At 42.1% G+C, this 11,807-nt stretch overlaps 1 protein-coding gene across 1 annotated transcript; it reads right to left on the bottom strand.

Moving 5' to 3' along the window:
- Nucleotides 1-282: 282 nt before the first annotated feature.
- Nucleotides 283-10,241, bottom strand: LOC143188844 (very long chain fatty acid elongase AAEL008004). Its single transcript, XM_076393322.1, has 4 exons — nt 10,104-10,241; nt 1,936-2,187; nt 1,569-1,812; nt 283-886 (listed from the first exon to the last, which is right to left on the bottom strand). Exons 2-4 carry the CDS (start codon nt 2,185-2,187, stop codon nt 408-410), a joined length of 975 nt encoding a protein of 324 aa, XP_076249437.1. The 5' UTR covers nt 10,104-10,241; the 3' UTR covers nt 283-407.
- Between the last annotated feature and the right edge of the window lie 1,566 nt (nt 10,242-11,807).

Below are 11,807 nucleotides of genomic sequence, written 5' to 3'. Positions count from 1 at the left end.
CATACATGCAACCATACACGTGATCTACATACACACGCACACGCGCAGAAAGCGTGAAAGTGATTATTCCATACGCACGTATCCTGCGTGCAGGATATGATACAGCACTTCGAGCGAACGAGTCGGCTGAGGTGAATACGTACACGAGGAGTACTTCCTCTTGGCTATCCGTGTCATCGAGACACAAGGGGGAATCCTTGCTGCCACTCTTGAACGAAAGAAACGTTTCTACCGTGAGATGTTGGCTAAGTGAAAGCCTGCTTCTGGGGGCGATAGAAGTAGAAGAATTATTTCACTCGACGAAGCTAGGACACATTCGGCGTGCAGGTTCAGAGTTCAACCAACTCGTGTCGCGAGAGGAGCCATTCGCGATGAGCAGTCGCGTGTCATCGCGACATTAGTCCCGTTTATTCTTTGAACCCCCTGTTATCGATGAACACACGATTCCTCAGGCCACTGTCGGAGATGTAACCAGTGGCCATCTTGTACTGGTTCGCGTACATCACGCCGTTTTCCTTCGCGTTGCTCTGCGCCGTCGATTCGCTCTGCTCTTTCCTCAGCCTGGCCTCTCTCTCCTTCTTGGCAGACATCGACAATTTCCTCTTCCTGTATGCCTGGACGTAGAAGTCGCGGAACAGGAAGTAGAACATTACAGCGTGCAACCCGATCCACCAGACGAACGCCTTCGGGTAGTTGCAGTCGATGAAGAGCAGCTGGAACGCGTGGACCATCACCAGGACGAACTGGATCATCTGCAGCGTGGTCAGGTACTTCTTCCACCAGAGGTACGGCTGGATCCTCGGGCCGAGGGCGGCAAGCAAGTAGTACGAGTACATCACAATGTGGACGAACGTGTTCAGCAAGCCGAAAAAGGTGCTGTGACCGCCTGGAATTGAAAATCGAGTGCGTCACTGCGTTACGTTCGTATTATGCGACAGAAGCATCGCGTAATCGGGAGTTTCGAATTTCCGAGACAACTTCCTCCACATTCACGGGTGCATGAGATTTGAAAGTTTCCTTGCCTTTTTAGGGAGGCCGAATAGGAGAGGTCTCTAGTACAAGTATCGACTTTCGATAAATGGATACGTAGGTGGTCAATAATGGTTACGAATAAGTATTTCAAATAAGTATTCAGACTGTCAAATATTCTAATATCTATGCAAACTATCGAACTGTCAAAACTATAAAACTTTGATATATTAACGTATTTTGAAATGTATGCAAATCTTCGAAGTAGAATCTTTTTATTTCTTTTTAATCTCCGGATTATAGTTCCTGGAATAGACTCCTGGCATAAGATTGGTTTATTGCGAATAGTTTCGCACGTGGATCCGAAAATCGTAACCATAGACAGCCATTTCTGTATTACTCAAGATGTTTAATTAATTCTTCTCAAGATCAAGGGGAATTTAATGGGAAATAAAATGTTTAAAAATGATCCTTCTCTCTACATGGAAGTAACAGAATTACAAGTAAAGGTTTCTCATACTAAGTTCGTACATTATGAATATGAAGGATTATTTTGATGAATAGTGCCGTTTTGTAAAAGAAGAGTAAAGATTCCTTACCAGGGGTGAACTTGACGCCGAACCAGACAGACATCGGCATGCATCCATGATGGATCACGTGGAGCGTCGAGATGTGGTCATTCTTCTTCCTCAAAACAAAGAAGATCGTGTCTAGGAACTCGGTAAACTTCGAGAAGTAATACCACCAGCATCCATGTGCCATTCGCAACGCTAATGGGTTGTTTGAATAATCCACTGGCTGGCAACGGAAGGAGTAATGACCTCCCCATCCAGACACCAACGACTATTCAGAAACAGACATTAAAGAACGACATTTTAGACCTCTTGTCCCGATCATTTACGATCCTGTTGATAGCCGTCATAAAATAAATATGACATAATAAACTATTCAAAAGATTCCACTCACCTCGTGAAACAGCCACGTAGAGAAGATCACTTGGAAGAGGTTATAGAATATCATGACCCTTCTAAGGTCAAAGGGCTTGCGATTCTCCATCAGCTTAGGACCCAACACTTTGACGAAGTAGACATAAGAGAGACATATCGCCAGGGTGGGTACCGGGCTGCTCATCATGGCCCAATCGTTCACCCTAGGGTCGCTCTTGTTGTCCATCAGGTCTCGGTACCCATCGTATATGCTTCGTACAACCTGCGCCATCTGAAATTTTACATAAACTTCTTTATTTCCATGTCCCCTCTACAACGATCTCTGGACTACTTAGAGACAGAATTTAGTGTAGCTAATCTTGAAATCTAATTGAACAACTAGTAGAGACAAATGAGCCACACGATTGACTAGGTTCCACAGTGATAAGAACTTGTTAGTCAATTAATTAGCGGATCGTCGATAGGAGTCTTTAGTCATGAAACGTACGATGGTCCAGCAACACTGAGGCACGTTTCGTCGATGTTAATGATTCAAAGGGTTCGGCGTGTCTGACACGGACAGCGACTCGGGGATCTATGGATCGACGTCTGCAGTGTGACGGAAGGTTACGGCGTTCCTGTCCTTTCACTGATTTTCTCGAACATACTGCGAGGACAGGAACACGAGTCGACAGAGCGGGGTCGAAAATTCCCAGTGCTGTGTTTCCTCGGTCTAGGCGGGACACTGTCGAAACAGCATCTCGCCAGGTGACCGCTTCATCTCCCCGCCTCTCGGCCTCGGGACACGTGCCGCACGTGATTACCGCGCGTTGCGTGAAAACAGTTCTTTGCGCCGAAATCACGTGCCGCTGAGCGAAAATGTATTACCGCGTGTCTTGGCTCGGTGGAAGCTAAGTGCTTGGGTTACAGTTACATGTGTTTTGGATGTGTTCGACAGATAAGAGACACGCGCTAGAAAATGAAACGATTCGAGCGTTACGTGTGTGGATTTTTGGGAATCTGTATAGTATTCGTGTCTCGTGAGAAGTCCTTTGGAATGCATTAAGGGCAATGCTTAGCAGAGGACTTCTGGAACACGAATAGTACTCAGAGTTTTATTATTTTTGTTATCGATAAACTATCTATCAAACTTGTGTAGGTATATTTGAAATGATATTTTATTTTATAGTTATTTTGTTTTTGAAATAGAATTTTTGTTTTGAATAATATTTAAAATAGTAACTTTTGTCAATTTTTTCTAGTGCCAGGTAGATTCTCTTAGTAATGAATATGTGTGTAAATACACTTGTAGTTGCTGATTCGTTTTATTTATCGATTCGAACAATGAAGTAGTTTTAGCATAAATACGCCATTAGGAACTTGTACTTCCCTCGATTGTGCATAGCTATTTAAAAGCAAGCTACGGAAGCGGATAGTCTTCGAGAATGATTCAAGTCTCTCGGAAGTTTATTTGAATCAGCAAGTCGCTATTTAAGAATGCTAACTGCTTAGTCTTTTTACTGACAAGATCTTATCAACTGATGCCAGTGTAATAGGAACAAAAACGTGAATATATTAGCGTTTTTTTGTAGCGATTGCAAACACAGTTAACCTTCTGTGGCTACTGTGAAGTTTTTTCTGCATTCCTCTATGTCAACAGGGTTTATAGAAAAGGCTATTTTAATTGGTCCACAATACGTCCCACGTTTAAGGTAGTTGACATACTTCTGTGAGGTATATCTCGAGGATAATAGTTCCTTTTTTTTTGTAGTTTCATTTCACGCGACCTATATCTTCTAAATGAAAGTAAGATTAAAAAAGAATTTGATGCAAAAGTGTATGTAATCACGTAGCGGAAAAGGAATATCTAATGAGTTCGTGAATACTAATTATGCATTATAAGTACAAATTGTTCGCGGGCTGGATGAATATAAAATCATTATTTTATGGGCCATGGAAAAAGAGGCTTGAACATTTTTTAAATAATAAATACTGAAGCGAGACGAACAAGTGACACGGTCTTCTACTGAAAGGAAACGCTTTCACAATTTTTATGAATAATATTCTTTCTCTTGCGAAACTGTGCAAGACCAGACGGATCTAATTCGAACAACAAACACGCGTGAATGAATTCAGTTTTAACAGTATTTAGAATGTAGCATCTACAATAGTCTGTACAGAAGAAACATAATTTTTCGGACCTTGGAGCCACACAGAAGCCATTGGCAAGTAATTGAAATTAGCACAAAGTTGAGAAACATTAGCAACAAATGCAACGTTCCCCCCAAGTGTAAAATATAAACGCAGTAACCGAAAAAGAATCTAGTTCGAACTGCACGCATTAATCACGAAAACAGAATGTTTGCAAGTCAGCTGTCGATTGATCGATGAAACATAAACACAGAAGAATGTTTTCGCGTCATCGGCAGTTTTATTTAAATAATTTATTCGGCCACCAGTTGCTCATTATTCTTGTGAAATCTATCCATATTACTTTTTTTCACATTCTAATTTATTTCCTGAATATCTCATGCGTGAGCTGTCTTCTCGTTTAATCTTCTCGTTTGTCTTCTCCTCGGTCCAAAGGACCCCTGCAAGATGTCTATCAGAACACTTTCGATTTCGATTCCTGTGGAATCGGGACGACCAGCTCTCTGTTATCGTCGATCAGAGAAAAAGACTACAAACCTCCAGTCGATCAGAACCATTCTTTCGCCAGGCAATTAAGGGATATTTACGAAGAAACGGTCGATCGGCTGCTCGCTGGCTCAGTGGTACAGTTTTCGATCGTTTCTGGTCCTCGTGCCGCGTCTTCCGCGGGAAATCCACTAACCATCGCCGACATGGGCCACGTTTGGCCCTTTCCTTGCGAAATCCAGCGAATTACGAGGGAAGAACGCGTTCCTCGAAAAGTCTCTGACGAAAAACGATACAGGAGCGACACGCTCGCTCGAGCGTCGATTTTGCAACTTGATCTACCGCCAGAGGAAAACCTGACCTCACCAAACGCTACCTAGCCGTCAGGGAACTCGTTTCATTCGGCAAAAATGCTTCGTACCCAGTCATTGGATCTTGTGATCCTGTTTGTCTACTCCTCCGCGGCTCGCCCCGCCGTCCACTTGCAATGGAAATTCTTCTGTTCGCCCTCAGAGATCAATGCCTCCGATTTTTTCGCGACCACTCGCGTGCTGACTCGATCAGAAATTCCGTCTCGTAATCTCGTAGCATTGAAGCTCAGTGGTCGATTACTGTGGCTTAATTTACGAGTCGAGTTCCAGGCAGCCTTTGAAATATAGGCTGAAGGGTATCCTAAGGCGAGATTTCTCAATTTTACTGTGAATAAGTCTCTAGGCAGAGACTTATTACTCATTCGTTTGCTGTTGGTCACTTAGGGTCCATCTGAGAGTACAACGATCGCGAGCTGGTCTCGAGAGTTGAGTATAATAGTGTATGGACACAGTGTGAAGAGTGTTTACAGAGAGCAGGTATGAGGAAAAAGTGTAGATTTCTTGGTATATTATTTGAGAGTACTTTCTTGTAGAAAATGTCCAGGTAGAAGCGTGGCCTGACTCTAACGATACTACAACCCCTGACAAAAAGCTTTGACTAAACGCAACAATATAAAGTTATTTAAAAATATTCTAGGTTTTGAAACCTAAGACGCTATCGTGTGGATATAACATCTATGGAAAAAATGGATGGGTTTGGTACAATACTATTTTACATTTTTAAGATTTTAGTTCTCTCATTGATAGAACCAGGTTGAGACTCTACCAGTAGCAGAGTTACCCTCAACCGCAAGAATTGCTCCTATTGCCTCAGCGAACACTTAGCAGCCCCGATGCAACATGAATCGCTATGAGCCCGATTTCGCCAGCTGATTTTGAACCAGCGTTTTAATCACTGTTAATCCGATTTCGCGACATTTATTGTTCGGCGCACGAGTAGACGACTCGTTTTCGCAAGCAGCAAATGTCGCGGTGCTGTTCCTCGTTTCCCAACCGGCCAACATAGCTCAAATTTGCGGTTTGATTTTGTAATTCCTCGCCATAACTCGCCTCCGTTGACTAGAATAGAAATTCTCTGATCGCTTTGGAGCTCGTGATTTAATATCGATTCGATAATGGCAGCGTTGCGTCTTTGTTTCCCAATCAGTTCGCCTCAAAATTTTCTATTCGGTTTTGCAACACGGGCTGAGAGATCTCGTTCTTTAACCATCGCACGATTCCAGCCTGCATCCCAACATGGAGTCGTTAAAAACAGACTATCATCAGAATCTCATTGGCTCGGCGCGGTTTCGTTTTCGACTCCGTGGAAAGATCCCAGAGTGCGCGAATTTCGAATTATTCCATGGAGTATACCGTTCCTGTTCTCGACGCGATCGTTTAGTAGTCGTCCAGCTGATTAATAAGATATTTAAATTTTCGAGATAGCGGTGACAGTATTGCGGCGTGAACGAGCAAGGAAGAATAAGATAAATCGATCGGATGATTACATAGCACTCCTGGGCTGCTAAGTATGCAGGGGAAAACAAACATCCGGGGCCGAATCGTAAAACAAGGCGATTATAGTCGATGAGTTCGAAGTTCAATGAGGAAGTATTTTGAAGCAGTCCTCTGAGACTCGCGACCGATCGTTACGAGCGATTCTTGTGTCTCGCTGAGAAACGAGTTTTTCCACGGGCATTCTTTACTTTTCCTCTATTCTTTCGTTAGCATCTTCAACTTTAACATTCCAAACGACTCCTACGTCATTGTGACCACAGAAATGCTTTCAAAACCACTCGTCACCACTCGCGTCAGAATTCGATCATACACGGAAAAAAATCTTAAGCTGAAGTCATTGAAGTTTCTTATAGAACTTACGACAGTATTTTAACAGGCTTGAGTTTAATCAAATCAGAAAGGCTCTGGCTGTCTCTGTTAATTTTACAAAGGACTATAACAGATATTAGATAAGTCTAGCCTGCTTAAATCCAGTTAGGAGACTTTTGCAAGATCTTTATTGTTTACTATTTATGACAGACATGAATGCTCATTATACAAAACTTGAAGAAAATGAAATAAAATATACAGAGTGTCCCCACAAACTGTTTTCATTCGAGGCTTCACTGTCGAGAAGATCGACTTTGAATATTCAGATTTCAGTCACGGGGTAATAATAATCATGCACCATTACAGAGAGTAAAAATACAAGAAATAAAGACAAACAGTTACGTCGCGACTATAGCTATACAAAATTAGTAAAACCAAACGGCAGAATACAAAGAGAAGATGTACAACCTGTACTGACTATTTCTGTACTTGTATCTGACTATTTCTCCCACTTGTATCCTTTAATATGCGAATCAAAAAGCTATGCTACATCTCGTAAATAAATAAATAACTGTTCATTTTTTCCACGTAGAAATGTTTTGAACGAGCGACCCCCGAGACAGTTAAGAAGACAAACAAATTCCCGCAAGATCGAGGATTTCTCGCAGAAAATGAGAATCTCGCTCCGTCCTACATCCTCGGTTTTATTATCCTCCTACGGAGAGTCGCGTAGTCCGCGCATTCGAATCGCCGAGGACAAGAGCGAGCGATCGGGCAGGCGCACGTACGAAAGGCATCTTAGGAAATAGATTTGCAATGTAAAGCCGGGGACACGCAAGGCTGCGCGAGTCGTAGCGTCGCGTGATGCAATTGAAATTGCTGCCCTGCTGTCTTTTCGCTTCTTAAGCGTCATTTGTTGGCCGGTCAGGTGCATCCTACGGCGTGTTTATCTTCTAACGAAAGTGAACCGCGCCTTCAACGCGAGACGGTGTGCGCCTGGCCAAATTCGGACCGAGCCACCCACGCGTGGTCAGCCAGGTACTGACTCTCGTTGGCGATTTTGCGTTTCGATCAGGCGCTCGTTGAGGTTGTCCTAATGGTGGGATTCGCCTACAGAGCGATAGGTTTAACTGGAAACCCTCTAATGGATGCTGGTAGTACTTACAACAGCATTTAGAATAAGTTAATATTCGGAGGGTTTCCAGATAAACTGATCATTTTGTATAAGCTACTGTTACAGTGGATGTGTGTTCAGATGAATTAATGTTCTAACCAGTATGCCCACAGCTGACTCTAGTACTAGTCATGCTGAATGCAACATTGTGTCTGTGTTCATCCAGTGAAAAATCGGAGTCTCACAGTATCATTGTTCTTCGAAGCAAGTTCAAACATATTCCTTGGAACATCTGTTCGTCAGAAAACGCATCCACTGTAACCATACGCCTCTGACGCTGGGTTCTGTGTCTGTGTCCAAACGCACACGACAGTTTTCAATATGTGTACTATTTACTGCATTTGTTTTTTCATTGTCTTCGCGATGTGTGCGTTTGACTCAGGATGCAGGCAGCAGAATCATAAGCGTATAGGAAATATTGTCTTAAGGATGGTATCCTTTGTTCCTTTTCTTTGGCAACTGAACCTTAGGAAACGGGAAGGCCCGAGGAAGGCAGAAATCGAAGGCGTTAATCGAGTCCGGTTTTACCACTTCTGATTCGAGAAAATTATGGAAGTTTTGGTGAGTCCTCGACATCGATGGAGGACCGCACTTTTAATGCGCTGAGTGAAACCAGTCTTTCTTGACGCGAGATCGCGGGACGATTGATAATTGTAGATAGAGCCTTTTATGGATCAGGGAAATTTCATCTGGGGAAGTTAGAATTAGTATCATAAGGAAAATGTAAGCATTCAGATTCCTGTTTTTTTATGAAGAATGATAAATTGCCATAGCAGTAGAGTGTCTGATGCATTGGAAAATGTAGATCAACTAGGTTCTCATATTCATCGAGAAACTAAGCGGGATAAAGTGAACGTAGAGTTCTAAATAATTGTCCGATGATTAGCCTATGGTGGGGGATAAAAAATAGTTTGCAAGGTAAGCGAAATGAAAGGATATAATAACATCTCGAAAAGGAGTTATGGAATATCTGTATTACATAGGGATATAAGTTACTAATGCTTATATTATATAAATGCTAATTTCAGACTTTCTTTTGTCCGCTGTAGGTACACCCGCAAGCAATAAATTACACTAGCTCAGAATCGCGAGAGTGTAACGATGAGTTGTTAATTGAGGGATTTCAGTGGAACGGGTGACGACAATTAATTAGCGCAATTTACTATCAGGTTAGATGCTCAATCTTAATTCTAACAATTTTGTCTCTCTAGCAGTAATTATAATGTTGAGAAATAACCCCTTCATTTGGCACGATTATTGTCGTTTATCAATTTTTCTAAATTCTAAGGGAAGTCTAATTCCAAATGGAAATTGAAAATTATTCGATCACACGAGTCTCATCCTTTCTTCTGGGTTTGAAATAGTGTTGTTCGACTGAGATAATCAAACAAAGAAATTTAAGAGACTTTTGGAAAGATCCTGCTAATTCTCTTACAGGAGTTACCTGGCGGGTCTAAATTTGGCAAGTGGTAATCATTCGAAGCAGTTCCGTGTCAGATGCGGCAATTTCTTATGTAAGCTTGCACACCCGCACTCAAATTCCCTTCTTAAGCATCACAACGAAACGAGTCTTCGAACGCTCGCGAAGACAGCTGGGCAACTATGAGAAACCAGTCATAAAATATCGAAACTGCTCGGGTATCTTTTTTTCCACATCGTGTGCCGATAATGAATCACTTTAATTTGCAAATATTTAGTCACTATAGAGACATTAATCGTATCTAAGAAATCCGATACTAATGACATATTGCATAATCGCTGAATTATTGATGTCTTTTTTCTTCGAATGATAATTTGCTATTTATCAAGGTATCTGTTTGATGTCTCACCTGTTTTGAATCAAAGGAATCAAAGGAGTAGACAGAATAAAATAGAATCAAATACACAAAGGAGCTGGTAGAACTGAAAATCCTTTTCAAGATCAGGTCGAACCTCTTCGAATTTATCGAACTATCAGTTTGACATCTCGACTGTTTTGAATCAAAGACCTCGATACACGAAGCAAACAGAGTAAAATAGAATCGAATACACAAAGGCGCTGACGTAATAGAAAGATCGTCTCAGGATGAAGTCGAACCTCTACGAATAAATCCTCCGAAGCTGGGATCTTGGAGGTCCTATTAACGCTCACGAAATTCTCTAGTAGTCCATTGAAAAAATTGGGTTTAGCCGCACGACCGATTTAAGGATCACAGTCTAACGATTCGTTCTCCTACTCACCGTGAAATCGAAGGACACGTGTGCGTTCGCGCTTCTTCACTGGCCGATTCCTCTCGAAATCGTAACGAATGCCGCGGTACTAGAGAATCACCACTAACGATTGGCGTCTGTGCTGAGGAGAGCACCTGAGTGGTTGGCCACCTTCGAGGAAACTGAAGGCCCCGACATGAAAACCGTGTTTTATATCGGCATAAGCCTCCGTGACACCTATGCCTGCACGTTGCCCGCCGAGTGTTGTGGGGTACAACACCGACCCCACCAACTTCCGCCGGGACCAATTGTGACTCCTCCGCTCTCTGCCGATCGTTCTCGATCGTCCAAGGGTCGTTCCGCGGGGTGCGCGTGCGCCTTCTCTCGCTAAACATTAGTGGCTCCTTCGTTTCGGGGATCAACGTGACGCGTTACCTCGTCCACGAATCGTTTCACAATTCAAGTGCAGCCTGGCTCCCCGCGTCGTGTCTTCTCTCTCTCGCAGACACGGCCCATTGATATCTGTAAACCAGTCGTGCTTTGACATTTTCTGTGTCATGTCACCATTCGACACGTCCGTCGGCTCCTGCCGACGCTTTATCGAAAATACTCGTTGTGGTTGAAGTCATCGAAAGTGATCCAAGTGATTCAGATTCAATGCCTCCTCGATTCTGTAACGCACCAGTGTCGTTTAGTTTCTATTTCAAGTTGTCGAAATAGAGCTCGAGTAAAATATCCGCTGCGTAACAAGGCGACACGGGTGCAGTGATTTCGAGCGATCGAGGATCGAGGATCGTGGGTTTCTGTATGAGTTCTGTATTTTTTGGTAAATCTTCTTAGCGTCTGAACTATTTGTGTCTTCTTGATCATGGACAGTATTACTTGCTGGTATAGTAGCCCACTGGCAAGGTGTTTCCTAGTAGGAATCAAAGTCTAATTTATCATGGGAGATTTTTTGTCAGCTGAGAACACAATTCAAAAATTCGAACTTTGTCTCGTGTCATCCTTGTTGGTTAACAAGATTCTTTATTAATGGCTTTATTAAGGTCCAAAATTGCGTAAACGCAACATTTCACTCACTATTTTTTAACACTAGAGTATACTAATTTTTTATAAGTCATTTTTCATTTAGTAAACGTCTATCTATTATAACATTTTCTTTGAACTCTGCAAGATAATATATAGGATGCATACATTTATGTTTCTCATGAATGTGCGATGACACAACTTTGGGTCTTAATGGATTAAATCATATTATATAATATTTGATTGGAGGAATAATAGGGATCTGTTGGCAATATTCTCACGAGCATATAATACGAAATATGGGAATAACAATCTCAGTAAAATGCTATTTTCATACTGCAATGTTTCTTCGGCATGCTGATTGCTTCCCAGTTCAGTCATTATGTACATAGTGCTAACCTCGATTGCATAATTATTTCCGATGTTACGTTTCATTAAACTTGCCTACTGTATTTTACGAAGTTAGTATCAATTCATTCTTGAAGTTCTCCTTGGCGCTTTAGTATAGTTAGTATCGACGTTTATCACTTGCTCACGTTCAGAGATAGTACACGTGCAGATGTTTCGCGTCGTGATAAACCTCGAGACGTGCTTCAATCGGCGCGTAAAGACTATCAAGGATCGTTGTATAAATTCGATAATTCGTAAATGTAAATTCTACTACCGTGGAATTTGTAAATAGGTACTAATTTTCGTGCTGTTATTCGA

This window comes from Calliopsis andreniformis, chromosome 1 (genome assembly GCF_051401765.1).
Source record: "Calliopsis andreniformis isolate RMS-2024a chromosome 1, iyCalAndr_principal, whole genome shotgun sequence".
Lineage (NCBI taxonomy): Eukaryota > Metazoa > Arthropoda > Insecta > Hymenoptera > Andrenidae > Calliopsis > Calliopsis andreniformis.
The sequence above is the reverse complement of the archived record's forward strand: the minus strand, read 5'-3'. Positions and strand labels throughout refer to the sequence as shown.

Excerpts from the sequence above, each read along its gene's own strand:
- LOC143188844 (XM_076393322.1), bottom strand. The coding sequence starts at position 2,187 with ATGGCGCAGGTTGTACGAAGCATATACGATGGGTACCGAGACCTGATG. Across the intron at positions 1,813-1,935 it reads CTACGTGGCTGTTTCACGAG|TCGTTGGTGTCTGGATGGGG; the intron begins GTGAGTGGAATC and ends GTTTCTGAATAG. Across the intron at positions 887-1,568 it reads CGGCGTCAAGTTCACCCCTG|GCGGTCACAGCACCTTTTTC; the intron begins GTAAGGAATCTT and ends TTTCAATTCCAG.